This window comes from Cololabis saira, chromosome 21 (genome assembly GCF_033807715.1).
Source record: "Cololabis saira isolate AMF1-May2022 chromosome 21, fColSai1.1, whole genome shotgun sequence".
In the NCBI taxonomy this organism is placed as follows: Eukaryota; Metazoa; Chordata; class Actinopteri; order Beloniformes; family Belonidae; genus Cololabis; species Cololabis saira.
In genome coordinates, this window is record NC_084607.1 from 37,748,382 (window position 1) to 37,772,803 (window position 24,422).

Consider the following 24,422-nt stretch of genomic DNA (forward strand, 5'->3'; position numbering starts at 1 on the left):
ATATAGCAAGGGATATGACAAGCTTGCACGTCCTAACTGCCACTCCTCTGCCTCTGTAAATCCTACCAGAATATGGAACGACGCTCACAAATGCCACTGAAGACATTGCTGTGCAGAAATGAAGTGGTAAGTGAATGTGGGAGGCCTGAATGAGCAGGACTGGGCCACCCCCTCTGTGACGACTTAATTATGGTGCTAATTAATAAATAATAATAATGATAGTAATAAATAATGAATCAGTATTAATAAATCAAAATGAAGCTTTGTGAGATTTGAATCTCACATTCTAGCAACTCCACACGTACGCTGCTTATTGCATTTGCACGATCATTTTATCAAACATTTGTGGCCGTCTCCTTGTGTTACAACATGGCAATGAAAAGAACATTATGTCATTTTGGCCATTGGCATAGTGGAGAATAAGCTAATCCGTCACCGGCGGGAACATACAGTAACAGTTATCCTGAGACTGATTGTACTGTTTAGTTACTGATATTTAGGTGGTGCTTCATTTTGATTTATCAATACTGATTCAATATTTATCACTATTATTATTATTATTATTTATTAATTTGTCAACTACGCCCCAAAACTATGGAACACACGGCCCAAAAACATCAGGGAAGCCGAGTCGGTAAAAATCTTCAAAAGACTTAAAACCTCTCTCTTCACTCAAGCATTTACGCATGAGATATCCGGGTGACAAACCGCGCCTTAGTTGCCACTTTCCACTTTCCCAGAGACCTGCTCACAGAGGGGGGGGCAGAGACCTGCTCACAGAGGGGGGACCAGTCCTGCTCATTCAGGCCTCCCACATTCACTTACCATTTCATTTCATTTCTGCACAGCAATGTCTTCAGTGGCATTTGTGAGCGTCGTTCCATATTCTGGTAGGATTTACAGAATAAGAGACAAAAACAATTCTCCGTGTCTCCACGCTTGTCTTCAATAAAGAACAAGAGCGCTTCAAGCTCATCATACTGAAAACTTACCGTCAGCAGCGATAATGAAGCTGGTGTTGTCGTAGAGATCAGCTACCTCCTCCTCTGTCCAGCTGAACTCCTCATCAGCATCTACGAGCACACAAAGAGAGGGCGGGTGAAAGGCTGTTGCTTCTCACAGCAGCATCTCCGGGCTGGGAGTGGAGGGAGCAGCTCACACTTCCCTCTGCAGCCACCTCTGCAGCCACCTCTGCAGCCACCTCTGCAGCCACCTCTGCAGCCACCTCTGCAGCCACCTCTGCAGCCACCTCTGCAGCCACCTCTGCAGCCACCTCTGCAGCCACCTCTGCAGCCACCTCTGCAGCCACCTCTGCAGCCACCTCTGCAGCCACCTCTGCAGCCACCTCTGCAGCCACCTCTGCAGCCACCTCTGCAGCCACCTCTGCAGCCACACGGAGTCCTCCAGCGTGTCCTGGGTCTTCTCTCATCTCTCATCCTCACCAGACCAGCTCTTCTGACTCCCGGGGATGAGCCCAGATGACTGAGCTTCTCCCCCTGTACTGCCTCTAATGCTGGATTCACATTGAAAGCGCCAAAAATCTCCTGACGCCTGCATCACGCTGCTTGGTAGATTCACACTTTATAGTCTGTCGTGGGCGGGGCTTTCAAGCTGCGCTGCAGAACTGGAGGGAAATAGCGGATTTGGTCATATTGTTTAAACTGTGTTTTGTGATTAATAAGCACCGTTTTTAATTATTTTTCGTTGGATCAATGTAGCAAATAAAATGGTTGGGACCATCCAGCTCCTCAACCATCAGTTACGTGTTTTACATGAGCAGTTCAGGTAAAAACGGCAGTTAAATCAGCAAAAATGTCAGTTTGCTGGATGAAATATATTAATTCCTTATAAAATAAGTTTGTTAGTGACAGCTCTGCTCCTGTACGCATGTGAATGAGTGTATGTTTGTGTGAACATGAAAGTACAATCTGCATTGAGAGTTCTCGCTTCAGGAATCCCGGTCTGTGATTGGACGCTGCCTCGGCGTCGCCGCTGCTCATTTGCATAAAGTTGAGATTTTTCAACTTCAAATTGACGCTCTGGACGGGCTGCTCCGGCTGCTCCCGACGCCTCCGGCGGCTCTCCCAGCGTTTTCATAGGAAATGAACGGCAGCCGGACGCCCATGACGCCTGTGACGCTTTCAGGGTGAATCCAGGGTGAGGGAGAGCCCGGACCTGTGCAATATTCCTACATATGTATATACTGTCATCTGTAAAAAAAAAAACGATTCAAATGCACCTTAAAGGTGACCTATTATGGCATTTAATGTATATTTTAAACAGGCCTTGAATGTCTTAAAAACAATCTAAAGCTTGTTTTTTCTACATAAATCATAAATCCAGCCTGTGGGCCCTGTCACTAGTTTTACCGCTTCTAACCTCTTTTTCTGCGCCTCATTTTTAGGGAAGGGGGGGGTATGATAATGAGGCTGTGCTGATTGGCTGCTTGAATGACGTGTAGCAGGGGAGGAGCATAAACCTCGCTCCGCCAGAGCAGCCCAAGCCTGTAAATTATCACAACACTGAATGTTCACAAATGGAAACTTTATTGTTAAAAAAATAAAATATGAGTTGTATATAAATAACATTTATGCACTATTTAAGCCGGATCTACCCGGCGGATGCTGAACGCTGGCCCCGGAGCCATGCCGGGCGCCCGGGAGCAGCGCTGCTGGAGCAGAGCTGCTGGAGCAGAGCACATCACCGCGGCTTTAACGGGGGAATCTGACCGGTTCCGACCGGCCGGGACCGCAGGAACCGGCCTGGACTGGTAGCAGGGACTCCCGGGGACCGACCAGCGGAATTTCAGCCGGATCTGCCTGGCGGATGCTGCGCGATGGGCGCCGCAACCCCACGGCGGGCGCACAGATCGGCTCCGGAGCGCATCCGCGGCGTATCCGCGGCGCATCGCCCGTTACCGGGGATCAAACGACAGATTTGGCTGAAATGCTCGGAGGGTGAAGCTGGTCCGACCTGGGACAGACCCCCGAGGACCCAGCTCCCAAACCACCCGGGAACCTGGATGATTTAACCTGGATCCGCTCCGCCGCGGCGCCGCGTCCGACTGTCTCAATGAAAGGACCGCTCCAGCAGCGGAGAGAGCTGGTTGTGGGCGTGGTTTCAGCAGCGGAGGCTGAACCTATGGAAATCTGCTCCTGTCGTTACGTAACGACAGGAGCAGATTTTAATCGGCTCAAAAAAAACCACGTGACACTGGGGGACTCTGTCCGGCGGGGGTCAGAGACCCTGCAGAATTTCATGGTATTTTGTCTCCCCTGTGCTGGCAGGGTGAGGGGAGACCACTTTATATATGTTAAAACAAGAAAAAACGTGTTTTTCATAATAGGTCCCCTTTAACCTTTTTTATATTTTTTATATTATTTATATTTCTTATTGTTTGCACTACTGCTATTTGTCTTGCACCGGAGAGGTGATGCTGCTTCAAATCTCACTGTACCCGGGTACACTGACAATAAAGTATTGTGATTCTGACCTGCAGACATCTCCATCTCAATGTCCACGTCACAGTCATTCTTTACTGAAATATCGCTGGAGATTGTCTGTCGCCAATAAACACCCTGAATGTAATGTTGTTGACTGAACACTACAGTCTTAATGTAGGATCTGTGTTTGAGAGGTCGGCCTGAAAAGCCTAAACCTGCTTAAAATGTCTCCTATCCTAAAATCTACATGGATTATAGCGTAAAGAGTTAGTTAGCCATTCCTGCGTCACAGAAATGGGGGAAACTAAAATGAATAAATACATAACATAAATAAAGACAACTAAATAAAATATCTAATACTGCAAACTAAACATCCGTCCAAAGCAACACGAGTCTGATCACATGATTAAAACAAACCTGGGCTGCTCCGTCAGGCTCTAAAAACTCAACTGGATGCATGAAATCATTTTACAGAAGAGCGTGTTATAATGTTATTTACGAGAGATTGATTTTAAACAGCTCTTACCTGTGCAAAGGCTGTGTTTTAACCAGTCCAGCCGTCTCACCCTCACCTCCCCTCCTGATGGAACAGCAGGAGTTACCAAACACTCAGCAACAACAAACCGTTCAAGTGGACTGGAAGTCATAGAAACTAATGTGAGCATGTCCTATTAGAAGTGAACAGTTATTTGTTTAAATATGGTATGAAATAATGTTGTTGTGGGGGAGGTGTATGGAGGTAACCATGGTTACCATCAGCATCAAACTCATTCGTTGGGATGGCAACGGACTAAAAAGAAGCAGTTTTTGATGCTTCACCCTTTCACGACACGTCAGGCTTCACAGGGAAACCTTTTCAAAAGAAATGTCTTATTTTGTTTTAATTACAATAAAGTCATAATATTACGAGAATAAAGTCGTATTATTACGAGAATAAAGTTGTAACATTACGAGAATAAAGTTGTAACATTACGAGAATAACGTGTTAATTTATGAGAATAAAGTCGTAATATTACAAGAATAAAGTGTTAATTTAAAGGAACTCTAACAGGAAGAGTGTGTTAAAATGTTGAATATTGAGCATCTTATGAAGTTATATTTATATATTTATAATATATTTAATATTATTACTTTATTCTCGTAATATTACGACTTTATTCTCATGTTATTATGACTTTATTTTCGTAATTTCTTTTTGTTTTTTTCTTAGTTTGGCCCTAATACTCTTTTCCTGTTTTAGTGTTTTTATGGTTTGTTTTTAGTCATTGTTTTTAATTATTTTTAAAAACAATAAAAAATGATTTGAGTATTTATTTCTTGTAAATTGTCTTATGTTCCTGTGTTGTTGTATTTATTTGTGTACAGCAGCTTGTTTCAGCGGTTCTCTTACCTTCAGGCCCAATCACGTGTTTATTTAAGGACACATTTCTCCGGCTCAGACTCAGCAGGTCTTCTCCCACGTCTGCACAGGAGAAACACAGTCAAACCCAAGTGTCTTTGAATTGTTGAGTGTGATGGTTCAAAATGTTTACGTCAACTCATTTGCTTAAGGATTGCTGTTACAAGGTGCGTCTGTTCTCTGCACAATAATATGGAGTCTGGAGAAAAACAGCAATAAGTGGAGATGATCTGATCCTAACGAGAGCACGACTCCTGCTTTTCATACGTCATCATATATTATATTCTCTTATATACTCCGCTTCGCATCAAAACTGCACTAATTAGTTTAAAAAAAGGAAGACTCCCTCAACTGACATTTTAAAAAAAGAAGAATAAACAACAACTTTCTTAAATAAACTTTCTTAAATGAAGTGTTAGCTCCATCCAAATGGATGGACGATGGACGACACCACGTGCGACAGCGTTGCTTGCTGGTTAGAAATCGTGTCCAGTTTTCACTGGCTGGCTACGGAAGAGTATTAGGGCCATGCAGGAGAAAAACTATTTGAGAGGAGAAGATTTTTTTTTATTGCGCACTTCGAGAAAAAAGTCAAAATGTTGAGATTAATGTTGAAATACAATTTCAAGAATAAAGTTGAAATTTCGCCTTTTTTCTCAACATTTCAACTTTATTCATGAAATTTTGACTTTTTTTCTCAACATTTCAATTTTTTTCTCGAAGTGCATAATGAAAAAAAAAATCTTCCTCCTCTATAATATCATTTTTATTTTTCTCCTGCCTGGCCCTAATACTCTTCCGTAGGCTGGCACCCCAGGGTGAAATGATCCTAAAACTTTGTTGCAACTTTGTTCCAATGAGATAAAGCAGCTGCTCTCCCCGGCTATGAGAGCCACGTCTATGACGGTACAACGCTGTCTGGATTCACAGTTGCAAGAGGATCTGTAGCAATTCTTCCTAATTATGACACCGTGGGTCTCATTCCTTCCCAGCCATCTTCCCCCCCCGTGACCTGCGAGACAGCATATACCTGTGCAGTAGACTGCTCTGGCTGTGGTTGCCATGACGATGCTGGTTAAGCCTGTCCCTGCTCCCAGCTCTAAGACCGTGGTCCCTCTGAACATGTCTGCTTTGGAGAGGATGAAGTCGGAGAGGAAGAGAGCTCCCCGCCACACCTGTGGAAGTACAGTCAAGTTTATTTACAGGACTGTCTCAGAAAATTTGAATATTGTGATAAAGTTCTTTATTTTCTGTAATGCATTTAAAAAAACAAAAATGTCATACATTCTGGATTCATTACAAATCAACTGAAATATTGCAAGCCTTTTATTATTTTAATATTGCTGATTATGGTTTACAGTTTAAGATTAAGATTCCCAGAATATTCACATTTTTTGAGATAGGATATTTGAGTTTTCTTAAACTGTAAACCATGATCAGCAATATTAAAATAATAAAAGGCTTGCAATATTTCAGTTGATTTGTAATGAATCCAGAATGTATGACATTTTTGCATTACAGAAAATAAAAAGACTTCATCACAATATTCTAATTTTCTGAGACAGTCCTGTACAAACAAAACAGCGTAAAACATAAGACACACAAATAAAATAAAACGATCACGGTGAGTTAAATGCTAGTGAATAAAATAGGACAAAGTAAAGATAAAAGAATAAAATAAAGAATAAAAAGATAAAATAAACTCAACTGTCTTGCTAGGTGTTAAAAGCCAAGGAGAAGAGGTGGGTTTTGAGAAGGGATTTAAAAACAGACAGAGAGGAGGCCTGTCTGATTTGCTAAACAACATATCTGATGGTAAAACAGACATTTTCCAATTTCAAGAAACATATTACGTCAGTGATTTTGATGGGAGCAACACATCTGAAAAAAGCTGCGACAGGGACATAATATATAGAATACAATAAAGGACTGCAAAAATAACTGGGTCAGATCAGAAAGACCTGGAGGAGCATCGGACAACTAGCTGAATAAAACCTGTAGCATGTTTAATAAATAGTTTTCAACCTGTTTTCCACTGTCTGCATAATATTTGTATTTTCTTTTTTTGAAATGAACACAGTATAAACCCTCAGCTGTCCTGATTACAGACAGGAAGTGGCTGACTGAGCGACCGCTCACCTCTGCTGCAGTCACCGCTCCTGGAACCTGCAGGTCCTGGAACCTGCAGGTCCTGGAGCCTGCGGGTCCTGGAGCCTGCGGGTCCTGGAGCCTGCGGGTCCTGGAGCCTGCGGGTCCTGGAGCCTGCGGGTCCTGGAGCCTGCGGGTCCTGGAGCCTGCGGGTCCTGGAACCTGCGGGTCCTGGAGCCTGCGGGTCCTGGAGCCTGCGGGGTCCTGGAACCGGCGGGTCCTGGAACCGGCGGGTCCTGGAGCCCGCGGGTCCTGGTCCCGGCGGGTCCTGGAACCTGCGGGTCCTGGAACCTGCGGGTCCTGGAACCGGCGGGTCCTGGAACCGGCGGGTCCTGGAACCGGCGGGTCCTGGAACCGGCGGGTCCTGGAACCGGCGGGTCCTGGAACCGGCGGGTCCTGGAACCGGCGGGTCCTGGAACCGGCGGGTCCTGGAACCGGCGGGTCCTGGAACCGGCGGGTCCTGGAACCTGCGGGTCCTGGAACCTGCGGGTCCTGGAGCCCGCGGGTCCTGGAGCCCGCGGGTCCTGGAACCGGCGGGTCCTGGAACCGGCGGGTCCTGGAACCTGCAGGTCCTGGTCCAGAGTCAAACCGGACCCTTTCACTTGTGAATAAAGTGGCTCCCACCCCGGGGTTTCAGGGATGCTTGGCTGCAGATTATTGAGCAGTGGTTTCAGGGATGCTTGGCTGCAGATTATTGAGCAGTGGTTTCAGGGATGCTTGGCTGCAGATCATTTAGCAGTGGTTTCAGGGATGCTTGGCTGCAGATCATTTAGCAGTGGTTTCAGGGATGCTTGGCTGCAGATCATTTAGCAGTGGTTTCAGGGATGCTTGGCTGCAGATCATTTAGCAGTGAGTCGGCTCAATAACGCAAGAAGCAGCTCATTGCACAAAAAATGAGTAAAACCCATAAAAAGACAATAGACCAATGAAATCTGTTGTTGATGTTTTGTTCATAGACGTCAACTTCTGGATGACTTAAACACGTTCCAGCCATACCACTCATGTATTACACCTACAGTTACCTTTGGTACAGTTTTTAAGCCACTGGTTTTCCATGCACCGCCTTGTTAAGAATAAAACGGATAGGAAGTGTTTGAGTTGACGCTGACTTGCCTGTTTTCCCACGTCCTCCAGGGGTGTAGCCATGGTATGCTCTGCAAACAGAATGCATGAATGAAAGTCAATCTTGAATTCAACACAAGTAGTCTCTAGGATCTTTCCACAGACCCCCGATCACTCCATCTGTCTTATTTCTTTTAATCTCAAACTTCACTAAATGCTTCTCGTCCAATAGCTTCAAATGATTTGTGCACCGGTGATTTATGTTCCTGTGAGAGGGCTGAACATTAGCACAGACTACCACCCTACTACAGGGACGTCTTTCCTCCAGTAAATGTTTCTGAACTTTTGCAGGGCAGTTCCTGGTAATGGAGACACGTCAACCGTCCGACCCCAGAGAAAACTAGCTGGAGCTCCCGCTGGTAGAAACCAACCCACAGAAGAGAAGAATCCACCTAAACGGGCTGGTTAACGCTGCCGGTTTACATCAGCACAGTTTTAGGCTGTCGCCTACAATACCTAAAACACCGTTGTGGCTGCATTCACATGGCTTTTGCCTGCTGGTTTTGTAAATCTGGTAGTCCATCTCTAAAGGTAGCCCGAAACAAATCATCATTCTAGTGGCATTCACAACAACACCATGCAAACCCCTAGAAAGCTCAGGTTCTTACCAATCCTTAAAACATCTTGTAAACAGACGTCCTCCTGGTGATGGGAATCCTCTTCCAGCAGAGCGCTGGAATATCTGAGGATGACTGGACACACCAGGTCCCTGACAGCACCGTCCACAGGGTTTTTACGGGGTCTGAGAAAGCAAAACAATCATATATGTATTGGTACACAATTATCTTTCATTTTTTTACGACCCATGTAAAAATTAACAAATGAATGAATCATTAACTAATGATGGGTGTACCCACAGCTTCTCGGTACCCTCTTGTCAGAAAAGATAACCAATGGCTTCCTGTTAAATGTCTGTGATGAACTTAAACCTGTTGATATCCAGTAGGAAGCCCCAGGACTGTTACTTTATCAATAGCCATAATTATCTATGTCAATAGTTAGGCACGTATGATCAACGGAAGGACCAGCATCTATTCAGGAATATTCCTATGATGGATCACAGGGATCTGCTGGATCCTATCCCAGCTCTCTCAGTGAAACTCTTCCATAGATCCACAGTCCATCGTGGTATCTGCAAGACCATTTCTAATGAAATCATTTCAATAATACTTAAAACGTGCATTCTGTCCTTTCCCTTTTCATACACAGCATCAGTCCAGTCTGTTCTTCAGGTTCAAAGCAGGGTTTTTGTACTCTTCCCCTTCTCTTCCCACAATGGAAATACGTTCAGTTTATTCCTGATCCTCCTAAAACCCACAATTGTCTCCTTTCTCTTGTCAACGTTCAAGATGAAATCATTGTTCTTGCATCCTCAGTCTCTGGTCCATCACTGATACACCCACGACTGCAGAGTAATCTGAGTATTTGTGCAGATGACAGGACTCCCACTTGTACTGGAGGTCTGAGGTGTACAGTAAAGAGGAGTGGTGAGAGTACAGTCCCCTGGGGTGCTCCTGTGCTGCTGACCACCTGGTCACACCTACAACCCTCCAGTCTGTTTGTCAGGTAGTCAGTAATCCAGGCGTCCACCTGTGTCTTCTGGAGGTTCTTACGTAGAACTGCAGGCTGGATGGTAAAATGAACTGGAGGAATCAGAGAACATCACTGTCCTGCTGCTTTGTCCAGGTGTGTTTGTTGAAGCTCCAACCCCACCATGATAAACTGCAGTGGATCCTGGAACGTGCTTGTTTCCTAACACAAATGGACCAATAAAAGTCTCTCCAGGACCTTCATGATGTGAGATGTTAGGGGCTCAAGGTTTATGGTCATTAAAAAAAGATGGGATGGATGAGGACTGAGTTTGTTATTATAATAATGTTGGATGTCTTCCACAGCACTGGAACCTTGTCCTGGCTTGGCTCAGACTTAAGGCTGGATTATGGTTCTGCGTTAAATCGACGCCGAGCGTGCGCCGCAGGTTGCGCCTTAATGAGCACCCCACAGCGCACGCCACGCGTGCCTGACGCACCTCCCAAAAATCCTAACTACGTGTCAAGAGGTCGCAGACCCAACGCAGACCGAGAGGGCTGTAATTGGTTTGCTTGGTAGCAACGCATTTCCGGTTCCGGTTCGTGAAGCAGTAGTGAACTTTCAGCGCTCTTTTCTTCGTGTGGGTGTGATTTTTTTTGTTTTGTTTTTTTGCACAATAGTTGTCCTTATCTCTTTGATTCACTGTGACCGGAAAAGTCGGATAAACCATTCAGGAAAAGAATGCACACCCCTAGCGGTCGCGGGGGGTACTGCACTGCGGTGAAATGGAGTGACAGAGAAGTCCGAAGGTTCACGACGGCGTCACGGCATCGGCGTCACGGCATCGGCGTCACGGCATCGGCGTGTGCTCTGCTGCAGAACCATAATCAAGGCCTAAGGTTGAAGAGGTGGTGTAGCATCCTTCACACAGGCCTTCAGGACACTGGGGCTGACACCACCTGGACCTGCAGCCTTGTTCTGGTCCAGTTGTTTTGCAGCTGCCTCTTCAAGCGGAAGGGCAAGGCGAGGGAGACCGAGCATCTTCTGATGTGGTTGGAGACAACAATAAAGCAGCAACAAAATGACTAAGGTGGAAGATGAGACACTTGTCAGGGAAGCTGAGTTCAGGTCTGTTTTGCAGAGAGCATATGAGGAGGATGCTGAGTTTCTCATCTGAACCTATTAAAGAACATTAGTTCATCGGTTCTGTCCAACTTCCATCTGGTTGGAACCCGGGATCTTCTTCATCCCTGACCACACATCTGTTCTGCTGGAGCTTGTTCTACCAGCTTTTTCTTGAACATGTCCAATCATGACTATGTTTTTGTACTGACCTCAATAATTCTCCGTCTCCCTCCCTGAAGGCTGTTTCATTCTTCTTGAGGAGCACTTTATTATTTGGAAAGGGCCTCACTGTTCTGGTGGGACGATGTTGTCCACACAATCAGTACGTTGATACAATCAGATACTTGTTGTGGATCACAGAGTGGATCACAGAGTGGGTCCCAGTCTGCAGCCTCCAAACACCCCTGCACAGTTTCTTCAGCTTCCTGTGACACCTTCTTCTCCTTGGTTTGGTCGCAGGTTGGCTCTAAACGACGGCATTATACACTGAAGTGACAGACCAGATTATGACCTGACTGGCTGAGAGAACGCCGTACAGACTAGCAGTGTGGATTTGCATGCTGATTGTATGGAAATCCAATAGTTGAATTGATTATTCAACCAAAAAAACTCCCAAAATCACTTCATTGTTTTGGGGGATTTCAAGAGCGCAAACCTCCTTCACGAATTTCCTAAATACAGGCAGCATGTTACGTGCCCACCAGGGACACGCAGACTCTCGACCACTGTTACACAGTAATTAAGAATCCATACCGCTCTCTTTCCCATGCAGCTTTAATTCAATTCAATTCAATTTCATTTATATAGCGTCTAATGGCGCTTTTGCACTGGTATCTACTCAGCTCGCTTCTACCCACCACGGCCCCGTCTTGCGCTTTTGCACTAGGGGCTGAGGCGGGTAGAGCCGCTCCAAGCCGATACTTTTTCTGTAACCGTTCTGGCGAGGTTCTAATCAGGGCTGAGCCGGGACTATTTCTGACGTCACCACCCTCCTCACCACTGATTGGTCGGGGGCGGGGCCGTTACCACCCTCCTCACCACTGGTTGGTCGGGGGCGGGGCCGTTACCACCCTCCTCACCACTGGTTGGTCGGGGGGCGGGGCCGTCATCACCCTCCGCGCCACTGATTGGTCGGGGGGCCGTCAGACGTTTGAATCAGGAAGCGGGAGTCAGCGCGAGAACGACTGGCGGCTCGCAGCGATTTTACTATAAAGCGCAAAACGTCTGTTTCATGATCCAACTCTGAGGTGCAGATGTTCATAAACCTGGGGGCTGAGGAGAGAATTAAAAAAGGGATGTAGACGGGTGATAAGGAACGATCAGATCTACAGGAGCTCTGTTTTAAGCCGGGCATACACTGTGCGATTATCGGCTCGTTTTGAGCCGATTTTCCAGTCGTGCGACTTTTTTTTGATCGGGCCCGATTTTGACCCAATCGTTGCTCGTGCCTCGTGCAGTGTACGTGGGGTAACGACGAGAGATTAACACCTCACGACGAGCTCCCGATCACAAATCGTGAGGTCGCAAGAAATTCAAGCATGTTTGAAATCCTGGTCGCTCCTCGTGAAGGCATCGCACAGTTGAAGCCGTGCTGCGACCCGATTTACCTCATCCTTTCACAGAGAGCATGCGCAATCTCTGATGTCACCTCAAAAACTATTATTTGTAGTTTAAGTGTTGCAAATTCACACTACAACATGTTTTAATAGCAGAAAAAGACCGCATTTCCACGTTCGGTGCGTGTCGCCGCGTACCCTGCGCCGTAGGCTCTGCGTTGGTGTAACGCGGAACCATAAATCAGCCTTCAGTGTGTGCGCTGTCTGCTGTGCCGTCAGGTCACCCACCTTTTCGTTTCATCTCGTTCCCACCTCCTGCGTGTAAATTCTTTTCACTTTAAAAAAAAGAGCTATTTATGTTAAGCATAGGATAAAAGTTTGAACTCGGATTTTTGGGAAGTATTTTCAAGATCGTTATTTTAATAGCGGGACTATTTCCAGCGGCGCCTGTGTCAAGGAGCGCTTCGGACTCGTCACGTGATCGTGCTGGACCAATAACAGCGGCCCCTGATGTAAACAAACCTGACGTCATACAATGTGCGCAACCTCGTCTTCCCAAATATGTAGAAAAATACAATATAATGAGCCAAAAAGTGCACAAAAATGACTAAAACAGTGTTATATGATGCCACAATGAAGATGAATTATGAACTAAAGTGAAATAATAAAAATCGCCCATAATGTGATTTCGTTTTTATCATTGTGCTGTACTGTTCGGAACAACTCTTTTTTCTCTTCTCATTTTGCTGGGACGTCGGGTTCCTCCGCGAGACACAACTTTTGCGGTATGTGTTCATTGTTATGTCTAAAAATGATGCGCAGTGACCACCCAACCAGAAACGGTACAGATATTTTGGGATTTTTTAAATATATATATATAAAAAAATAAAATTATAAAAAAAATAAAGGATCCCATAACCTTTGATCGGGTGGGCAGGACGCACGTTTGGGCTGGAACAGCCTACCCGTGCCCCAGAACCGGCCTCGAGTTCCAGTACACAGAGGTCCGACGGGAGGATTATGATCGTATAGTGTCACCAGACGGGTCGCATCCGAGCATCGGCTCGTACAGTGTGAGAACATAAATCGTGGGCTCTAAACTTTTGAACTCCGCGATCTAGTCGTGCAGTGTGAGATGGGGCAGTCTCATACGATTCAAAATATCGCACAGTGTATTCCCGGCTTTACTCTCAGCCGCTCGCGGCTCCAGCTGATTTCTCATCAGCGCCGACATGAACAAAGCGGTTGCGCAATCGAGTACGTCACAGCAGCTTCACCCCAACCTGCCCACTTCTCACCTGGCTGTGGAAAAACAAATGGGGACAAAACTGCTTCGACTGCATGGACTGGAGTGTCTTTGAAGCTGCAACCACAGACATGCATGAACTCACGGACACGGTGACATCCTACATCAGCTTTTTTGCGAGGACATGTGTGTGCAGACTAAGACCTTCTGCACATACAATAACAACAAGCCCTGGTTCACACCGAACCTCAGGAAGCTGCGCCGAGACAAGGAGGAGACCTACAGGAACGGTGATCGAGCCCTGTTCAAGCAGGCCAGGAACACTGACGAGGGAGATCAGGAAAGCAAAGAGGAGCTACGGAGAAAGACTGGAGAGTCGCCTCTCTGCCAACCCTGACCCCTCTTCTGTGTGGAGAGGCCTGCAGAACATCACAGGGCTAAAAAGACCAGCTCCACGCCCTGCAGACAGCCTCAGGCTTGTGAATCAGCTGAACAGTTTCTACTGCAGGTTCAATGATCAGGCAGACTCTCTACACCACCATCACCCCCAACCCCCCCAGCTGCAACACCGTCACCCCCCACACCTCCCCCAACTGCCCGCATATTCACACCTCACCACAGCCAACCCCCCCACCTCTGTCTACCCCCATCCCCCCACCCGACACCCTGCCTGCACTCAGGATCTGTGAGGAGGAGGTGTGTCTCCCCCGCCCCCCCCCAAATCTGTGGACGTGTGTCGGCTGCTCCAGATGCAGAAGATCAGGAAGGCTCCAGGCCCGGACGGCGTGTCCCCCTCCTGCCTGAGAGCCTGAGCCGAGCAGCTGCTCCCACCTTCACACGGATCTTCAACCGGTCCCTGGAGCTGTGTGAGGTGCCCTCATGCCTCAAACGCTCCACCATCATCCCAGTCCCCAAGAAACCCACCATCACAGGTCTAAATGACTACAGACCCGTCGCCCTGACGTCTGTGATCATGAAGACCTTTGAGCAGCTGGTGTTGAGCCACCTGAAGGACATCACAGGCTCCTGCTGGTGCTGACCCACCTGAAGGACATCACAGGCTCCCTGCTCGACCCCCTGCAGTTGCCTACCGGGCAAACAGGTCGGTGGATGACACAGTCAACATTGGACTGCACCACATCCTGCGTCATCTCGACACCTCAGGAACGTATGCGAGGATCCTGTTGGTGGACTTCAGCTCGGCATTCAACACCATCACTCCTGAAATCCTCCACCAGAAGCTCACCCAGCACACCGTGCTGCCCCCATCTGTCAGTGGATCAGCAGCCTCCACCTGTCAGTGGATTACCAGCTTCCTGAGTGACAGGAGGCAGCAGGTGAGGCTGGGGATCAGCACTGGCTGTATATGTTGTATATGTTAATAAGAGCTGTCATTTCTCTATTTACTGTACAGGGAGCGAAAATAATCAAGTCAAATTCCCTGTCTTGTTTGACCTAACTGTGCCAAATAAACATGATTGTGTATCATGTAGTAGTCCGGGCATAATGCGAGGATTTGAGCTGGTGAAATTAAAAGAAAAAAAAAAGAAATTAAACGATTCCTCGAGGCAGAGAAAATACCTCGATAATTTTTTGTAATCGAATTACTCGAATTATTCGAGGAATCGTTTCAGCCCTAGTTCAATCTGTGCATCAAATGCTGCTGCTCATGAAATCTCGATCAGCTGCTCCTCTCTGTAAACAACTCTTGTTGCTATGGTTACTAGTTATTGCAGGTATTCAAAATTGTCAAAAGAAATCCCCCAAAGCCATTGCTTCAAAAGCAAAACAAAAAACAAAAAAGCTGCCACTACCCAAGCTACGATTCTGGGATACTACTGAGAAAATCTTGTGAATTTACAAAACGTTTCATCTACTTTATTTGAATAATAAAACAATGTTTTTTTTTCTAATCTAGATTGAGAACATCCTTTATGGTTCTAATAAATATATTCTGTTGAAATAACAATTAAAATAACTGAATGGTCTTAAAAACAGCATTTAAACTTCAGATTGGATGAAATGACAGGTACTTGTGTTAGCAATAAAAGGAGTTACAGAGAACTGGAATATAGATTAAAAAGGCACAAACATCATTTTTGATTCGTGACCTGGCTCTCATTCTTACGCAGGCAAAGCCTGCATGATATGGAGGTATCACCATGTTTTACGTAGTGTAGCTCTTAATCACTTGAAGTAGTTCCCTTATCTCAAGCAAACGGTGACGGAGAAGAGTCGGCCCAGAGAGGTTACTTTAGTACAAGGCCAATTCCACGAGGTTGGAAGAGAGCCGAGTGATTGAGACCAATCAAGGGTCCAGCGAAGGGAAGGCCACAGTTCCTTGCCATCAGTTTAGACAATTTATATTGTAATCATATCTAAATATTTGCAGAAAACTATGATGTACATTCTCCATCTGGTCTTTTCTGGGAGGTTGTCTGTCAAACAGAAAGGTCCGTGTGTACATTTACTTTGAGTTTCCAATAAGAATACTTTAATTGAGAGAAGTTGTTTGTCTTTATTTCTAACTCAGTGTCTTCTTTGGGCCAATCCCAATACACCCCCTACTTTCTACCACTAGCCCTAACTCACTACTACAACCACTAAAAATCAAGCCACAGATTTTAGGGCCCTTGAAATCTTCCCAGGGCCCTGTCCCAATACTCCCACTACCCCTACTTTTCAGCACCACCCCTGAATTTTGCTGCTACGTCACTGCGTGATTTACGTTCGGGTACGTAAGCGACTGCGTAGTTACGTTTGCACATACGTCACACCATATCAGGAAGCCCAGAGCTAAAAGCTGTTTTAATTTCAGCTATAGCGCTGTTAATATGCCACTTTATTAAGTTTTAATATTTTTTCAGGCTTAAAAGAAATTTGATCCGATGTTTTCGGAGAAGAGCCGCCGACCCAAGGCGCAGCAGCAGCCGGAGTACAGACGTGATCACCAGGTCAACCTGCGCCTTCGTTCCAGGGAGAAACCTGCAGCTCTGTGGAGAATGACCGCTGGCTGAAATTTAGGCATTTAGGAAAATAAATGTTGGTTTATTAGATGCAATCTAACAGCTGAGCTACGTCTGTTAAGACATTTGCTCCGAAGATTTCGGGATCAAAACTGCCTGCCGGCTCGGGAGCTGATTTATGGTTCTTTTTATTTACGAATTTATGGTTCGACGCAGAGCCTACGGCGTAGGGTATGGCGTAGGGCAGGGGTTCTTAACCTTTCTGACCTTGGGGCCCAATTTTTTCAGTACAGAGTGGCCCGGGGCCCATTAAATATAAACACTGTATAGCAGGGGTATTCAACTAAAACTTTAAGAGGTCCATTTAGAGAAAATGTACTCAAGCGAAGGTCCAGAACATCATAATATATATATATATATATATATATATATATATATATATATATATATATATATATATATATACATACATACATACATACATACGTACGTACGTATGTATGTGTGTGTGTGTGTGTGTGTGTGTGTGTGTGTGTGTATATATTCAAGTAGCCTCATAGTTGTATCAACATCTGCATCTGACTGTTATACTAAAAAAGTACATATTTGCCAATTAACATGTTTAACTTGAATTAAACATATTTTTTTCTCTTAAAAATAAAGTAGATTTTATTTTTCAAATGCTATCTTATTTTATTTCTCTACCAGCAGTTTGAATTTCCCCTTTTCTTTGTTAATTGTCTCAACACATTTTTATACTAAATTAATATAAACACATCTTAACAATTTAACAGTTTTGCAGTTTTTCTTTATTCCCCTCTTATAATCTTATGCCCCCACTTTCTGTCGTTCAGTGAGAGAACTGAGCTCTAACTTCTCCTGTCAGGACTTTAAATCTGGGCTGGATGGTGTCAGGTTCTCATATGCATGTGGAGGTGCTCATTGATGAGCCTGAAACGATATTTAGTTTTAATTATGTTCACTGTGGAGAAAGCTGCTTCACAGTTGTATCTGGACCCAAACATGGGCAGGACATTTTAAGATGGTCAGCTTATTTTCTGTGACTTCAGTTCAGACTTGAGTGGATATGTTTGATGAAAAACTTTGTGTTTTGTTTCAGTGGCCTTTCACTTTCGCACTTTGAACGCCTCGGTCTCTGAACGTATGAGACACTGGTTTTGTCCCAGTGGGAAGACTGAACAGGATGAATTTGTCCATTCCGGGTTGCATATTTAAAAATACAGCGAGGACAAAACTTAGTTTGATTTTACTTTAAGTTATTTACATTAATAAGTTGTCAGGACTCAGTGTGTCGGGTTCATCTGAGCCTGATCAGCTGCGACGGGCACAGCCCGCACCGGAGCTCTCTGGTCGCGCTGCAGCAGTTACTTTCAGATGCTTTTTCGAAAGCCCAAACAGTCCAGTCCAGCAGACACGACAGCCCTGCATCTACATCTACCATCCTTCAGCAGTAACGACGGAGCCCACCCCAGCCTCAGCCGACCTCCCCGGCCGCGGGGACGCACCGGGATAAATGAGCACGCCGCGCTCGCTCGCTCTGGGCGCAGACCCAATTAATCGATCCCTAATCCTGGCGGATCTAAACCTACTCTGTGCAAAATGAAGGATTTTCTCTGTAAAGACACACCATTTCTCTTGCTATTACACGTACAGCTAGCTGAGTGTCTTCTCCTCATTTGGTCGGGAGTTGCTATGCAGTCCCGCGGCCCTCGCGGCCCACAAGTACAAAACAGAATTTTTTTTGGCGGCCCACTAGATGGCGCTCGCGGCCCAAGTGTGGGCCGCGGCCCTATGGTTAAGAATCACTGGCGTAGGGTACGGCGCGCATCGCTGCGTAACCTACGCCGTAGGCTCTGCGTTGGTGTAACGTGGAACCATAAATCAGCCTTTATTCTGGCGAGGTTTGAAAAAGACTTCGCATCAACGGGAAAACGAGTGATTATATACATTCACTGAGTGAATATTATGAAAGTAAAAAATATATTTCTCGCTAGAAATGTAATCAAAACGCATTTTTATGCACAAACTAAATCAAAATATTGATTTTATTCACTAAAAAATAAGAAATGTCCGCAAATGTTTTTTTTTTATTCAGTCCGCAAATGATGACGTAAAGTATTCTGGGAAATTTTTCTAGCCTTCAGTCGGCGAGTCAGCATCTGAAAACCCTCGCTGTGAAGGGCTAGATTGATACACACTAGCCCTCGTTTTCCCCAATCCCCCTACGTGAAAAGAGGAATTGGGACACCACTACCCTCACAGGAACGCGCAAAATTTAGGGGTAGGACTGAAAAGTAGGACTAGGGGGGGATTGGGCCTTTCTTATATCAACAAGCACGCAGGTGTAAACCACCTAACATTTGAGTCTTAAACTTGATGCCTCTCTTTAACCTTCATAACAGCAGAGACGGTGAGCGTAGAACATAGATGTTGTTAGTTATATCTTCATCTAGAACAGCTTCATGATCACTGAACACTGCTTCTCCATACCGGTGGGTGATGTCCAGGTCTCCATCCTGATCCAAGAATGGCTCCACATGTCCTTCACCGACCTCCTTCCCATCTTGCCCATGAGATGATTCTTCACCTCTCTCCGTATCGGCATGGTTCCCATCATTTGATAAACTTTTCTCAGGATCATTGCTGTCATGTCTTTGTTCCAAGATCTTAAATGTGGACATGAACACTGGACAGATCAACACAGCCTCATTAGAAAGGGACATATATGCAAGGTACGACAACTGAACAAGGACATTAGATTTGAAGAAGGGAAATTCCCACAAACAGAACACAGATCAAATATCTAATGTTGACCCCAAGCTTATGAAAGATAATTTCTTAAGAATTTAATGGCAGCAACATATTTTCAGAAAGAGCAATGTTTTTACTACTGAAGTGTCTGGGCCTCAGGCGGCTCAGGACCTGGAGTCGTCAAAGCCATGCTGTTGTACTGCGGTGCATGGTTTAGCCTGGTCTTGCTGACAGAACCAGCGCCTTACCTGGAAAAGATATCTGAAGGATGGCACCCTGCCGGGAAACCTCCACCTGCATTTCAGCACTGAGGACACCTCTCCAGAGGTGTCAACCATCTCTTATGGCACTCCCTCGGTGCACACCAGTTCACACCGCATCATTGTTCACTCCTGTTCACAAGCATCGCCCTCCCTGCAGCCCCAACGGCACACCACCATGATAACATTCAGCGTCATCATTGACAATCAGCCTGAAGTGTCGAGCTGAAGAGCAAAGAGACACGTCGACATGCTTGACCCAGAGTTGTTTGTTGGGACCACTCCAGGGAAACTACCGTATACGCTTTGTAAATGAAGGGCAACTGCAGCAAGAAGTCATTTTCGGGCACCATCACAGCCCACAATCCCCATCATCTAGGAAAGTCTCTTTATCCCAAACGTGGTGTACACCCCAGTGTTTCCGCTACAAAAAATTGGCACCGGACAATGTGACCGGCAGGGTTTCAATTTACCGGACAAATGTTTGAAATTCCGGTCACATAGGCTATATGAATTTATTGAGGTTAAAAAGAAATCATATGCAGTAGTACGATATCAATGCAAATAGTATTTTTATTGAAAAACAGGATATTTAAAATAAAATAAGTCCCGTCAATTGACTCGGGAGCGTAACTTCAAAAAATAAATAAATATTGCAGAAGCTTGCGCGTAACCTACGGCGTAAGGTACGCAGCGGCGCGTACTCTACGCCGTAGGCTCTGCGTCGGTGCGACGCGGAACCATAAATCAACGCACACAATGGCCGCGTCAGCGCCTCAGTACCGTGGATGTCGGCGCCGCAGCTCCGCTTCCTCCCAGCTCCCGGCACCGAGGCTCGGCGTGTCCCTCCGCAGTACTCCCGGGGATTCTAGTCCCGCAGCACCAGTGAGTATTTTCACCGGACATTTTGACCGGAGAGATTGTAAAATACCGGACTTCGGCATATTTTACCAGACAAAGTCCGGCAATTACCGGACAACGGAAACCCTGGTACACCCAATCATTGCGTCAAATCAAGGTCACAGAGCGTTCACTCCACAAACCATCCACATCGGCCTGCAATCAGCCTCATCAGAGCGGTCTCGGTATGGCTGTTGTGCACGTGAGAGTGGGGTTGGTGTGTTCACACCGATCAAGTGAACAGTGATCTGGTCTGACCTAAGTCACACCCTAAAATGAAGGACTCCCAGGACATAATGATGCACATTTTCATGTTTATTTGTATCTGTGGCAGGGTGGAGGAGCTGCAGCCACTCAGGCTGACGGGACACAGGTGTGGCCCGTCAGCCTCTCCCCCCTGCCAGCCTTATAAGGGAGAGACAGAGAAGCTGCAAGGAGGACTGGGAAGCTGCTGCTGGTCGTGGTGCTTGTGCACGTGTGTCCTGGGTGTGAGGTTCCGGTGGTCCAATAAAAGGGCACTGCACTAAACTCTGTGTCCTCTCTATCCTGTCTGTCAGGCCCCGTAGCACTCGCCGTGCTACAGTATCCAATATTGATTTTTAGACATGTCCCATGAGGACAGACATTGTTCTAGATGTTTGGTATCTCCAATATATGTTCTGCAGGTGATGAGAAGTCAAATGCATCCACAGGTTTACACAAAGAAACGGTTTGAAATGGTTTCATGATTTGCAGATGCAGGCTGGAGGACCTCTGCCAAGCTTAACATCAGCAGGACTCTCTAACCCCCAATATGTCCCTGACCTGTTGGCACTTGATCTAAGGCCCTGCTGCATGCTCCTCCAGATGGTTCTTCTTTAGTGCCACCTACTTCCAGGCCTTTGTTGTCCATGCTTCAACTTGTTTTTAGATGTGTTGCTCCCATTCAATTCAAAAACAGCTAACATATTTAATGGCATGGGCAAATGTTATGGTAGTCCGCGGGGGGTTTTGGTTCGCTGGATCAAAAGGCCAAAAACATAGAACGAATGAAACGACTTAACTTCCCAGGCTCGTGACAGAAGTGATCCAAGAGAAACGCCGCTGCTGGCCACATGTGCGTTTGACATGAATACGTTAAAACAAACCCAACTGAAGGTGTTGTTGAACTCACCGGGCTGTCCCACGCTGCTGAGGCGAGTCATGAGGTTGCGTGCAATGGGCAGGTGCACGTGAACATCTGACAGCACTGTGTCATGTTGAAAAACGATCCGCTCCATGGGTAATCTCTCACGGTGTTGAGACGGCAGGGTGGCACAAACATCCACTTCCCCCGACCTGGAGGGGCTAGACACGCCAGCGTGCCCACCCCACCCCACACCCCTGCAAGGGCACATGAACACAGACCTGAACCAGTGTGGCGGGAACACATTTAGAAATGAAGAGCAGATTCCTCCACACAAAAGAAGAAATCTGGGAGATGCTTCCGGTATGGGCGAGGAGTAGACACATTTTCCTCTCCCTCCCTCAGCAAAGTTTAATATGTCCTAAAAAACCCTTCACTATTACTTTGACACCTTAGGAGGTTTATTATATAACGACCTACGATTCGCACAGCACAATGACTACTTTGAGACCAAGAAAGGAAACTTCACAAAGGGAAGAGGTCACTACCAGTGATGTTAGCATGGCAGTGCTAACTAAACTGCTAGAAGACCACAAGGCGGTCCTTAAACCGTCCAGTAAAACGTAAGAAAGTAATCTCACATCTGAATCAACTCAACTCCTATTTGCAATTGAACCACTAGCGATTGCCCTACGTGACAATAGCTCGATTAAAGGCATACAGAGGAATAATACTGAGCATAAAGTATCCCTTTATGCGGACGACATGCTCTTCTACTTATCTGAACCATTAAAGGAGCATGAGGCTCCTTTTAAGAAATGAGACTCTCTAGCGCCACCCTTCGCCACGACGGCCGTAGGGGGTACTGCAGCCAACAGTGAAGCCGGCACGGGAGAACGGGGAGAACGCACATGCAGCGTCATGTGACGTCACATCCGCAGGACAGCGCAGGAAATTAGGCACCACAATTGCAGCACATTTTGCAGCACACAGCCTGTTCAAGGCAACGGAGAGATACACTAGAGGGCTCATTCTTTTTGGTTTGGAACGCTTCATCTGACATTATTACTAGAAAACTTAAAACGTATATGAATTTTTTTCATAAATCCTGCCTCATGCTCCTTTAAGTAGCCTACCAATAACACTTGCCTTATTAGATACATTTGGGAAAATTTATAAAATGAATACATATATATAAATCCTGTGGCTAAACAGATTGTGTTTAGTTCACTGCCCTTTAAAATAAGTAAAAATAAATTTAAATACTTAGGTATTTGGATTACGCATAATTTTAAACATCTTTACAAAGCCAACTTCCTCTCACTAATCGAATCTCTGAAAAATGATCTTGAGCGCTGGAACTTATTACCGTTATCATTAGGAGGTAGAATTAACATCGTTAAAATGAATGTGCTACCTAGATTTTTGTATCTGTTCCAGTGTAGTCCTGTCTTTTTTGACAAAATCCTTCTTTTTGCTTATTAATAAATTGTTATGTTCATTCATCTGGAATAAACAAAATCCACCAATACGAAAGACTATTTTACAGCGACACCGTAAACATGGAGGATTATCCCTACCCAACTTTCAGTACTATTACTGGTCTGCAAATATACGCGGTGTGTTACATTGGCTTTAGGGCTGAAACGATTCCTCGAATAATTCGATTACAAAAAATGATCGAGGAATTTTCTCTGCCTCGAGGAATCGTTTAATTTCTTTTTCTTTTTTTTCCGTTTAATTTCACCAGCTCAAAGCAGGGTATTACGCCCGGACTACATTTCATGCGACACAACGCGCTGCCGCCGCACACGTAAAAGGTAGAAGAAAGAGGCGGCGGATATGTTTGGTTTTTGTAACATCATGCTCAGGCAGTCTGCAATGCCCCAGACGGGAGACACATGTAGCTCAGTGCTTAACTTTTATTTTTAATCCACTCTATATTCTATATTCGTCCGTTATCCTATATGTTCCCCGCCAAAATTATTGTTCCGCGTTAAATCGACGCAGAGCCTACGCCGTAGGCTACGCAGGCTCTGCGTTGTTTTAACGCGGAACCATAAATCAGCCTTCACCCGGTACATAGGTTCCTCTAAACCTCTGTTCCCGCTACAGGTTTAACTAGACTTAAGAAAATGTGCTCCAATACAGCAGGTCTCATAATTTTATTTTGAACACTGCCAGAACTCTAACTTAAAACGTAACTAGAACTTAAAATGTGCTTGACACAAATGAAAGTTCAATTGAAACACGTGGGAAAAACACCTAACCTTTTAAGTGATGTGTGTTATCAGTAGGGGTGTAACGATACACTAATCTCACGATACGGTACATTACACGATATTGAGGTCACGATAACGATAACGATACGATATTATAGCAGTATTTTTTTAACAACCTTGAATGAGGAACATATGACTGGAAAAAATAGAAAATTGGTCTTTTATTTGAAAGACACAAAATACTGTACGTTTGCCCTATTGTTCCAGTTTGTAATGCTTTATAACTGTTTAAGTTTTAAAGAGAAAGCCAGGCCAACCATTTTCCACAAACTGAACTAAAAGTAAATGTCAGGTTTGCATTATGATCTTCAGTTTCATACAAGTACAAATATTTAGACACAAACTGAATAGTTTCTCTCATGTATGATTTGGCTTTTTTCTTTTCCAGAAATGTAACAACTAAAATTAAATAAATAAATAAAAGTAAATAAATACATACAATTTTACATCATAAAAAAGATTGATTCATGCTCACTTTATAAGTGTAAGAGGAGATTTATTTTTGTTAAGAAGGTTATTTTGGTAATTCAGGGTTGATTATTTTATAACTATATTCTTTATATTGTGA

General features: G+C 45.2%; 1 protein-coding gene across 1 annotated transcript in view; it reads right to left on the reverse strand.

The window, feature by feature from the left end:
- mettl22 (methyltransferase 22, Kin17 lysine) overlaps positions 1 to 24,422 on the reverse strand; it is a 33,623-nt gene that overhangs the window by 5,966 nt on the left and 3,235 nt on the right. Inside the window, exons 2-9 of the mRNA XM_061711696.1 lie at positions 21,621 to 21,829; positions 19,047 to 19,242; positions 8,721 to 8,854; positions 8,104 to 8,144; positions 5,873 to 6,017; positions 4,834 to 4,905; positions 3,970 to 4,023; positions 993 to 1,073 (exon numbers count right to left, since the gene is read on the reverse strand). Of these exons, the coding sequence (XP_061567680.1) occupies positions 993 to 1,073; positions 3,970 to 4,023; positions 4,834 to 4,905; positions 5,873 to 6,017; positions 8,104 to 8,144; positions 8,721 to 8,854; positions 19,047 to 19,242; positions 21,621 to 21,726 (829 nt within the window). The 5' untranslated portion in view covers positions 21,727 to 21,829. The remainder of the gene's footprint in view (positions 1 to 992; positions 1,074 to 3,969; positions 4,024 to 4,833; positions 4,906 to 5,872; positions 6,018 to 8,103; positions 8,145 to 8,720; positions 8,855 to 19,046; positions 19,243 to 21,620; positions 21,830 to 24,422) is intronic.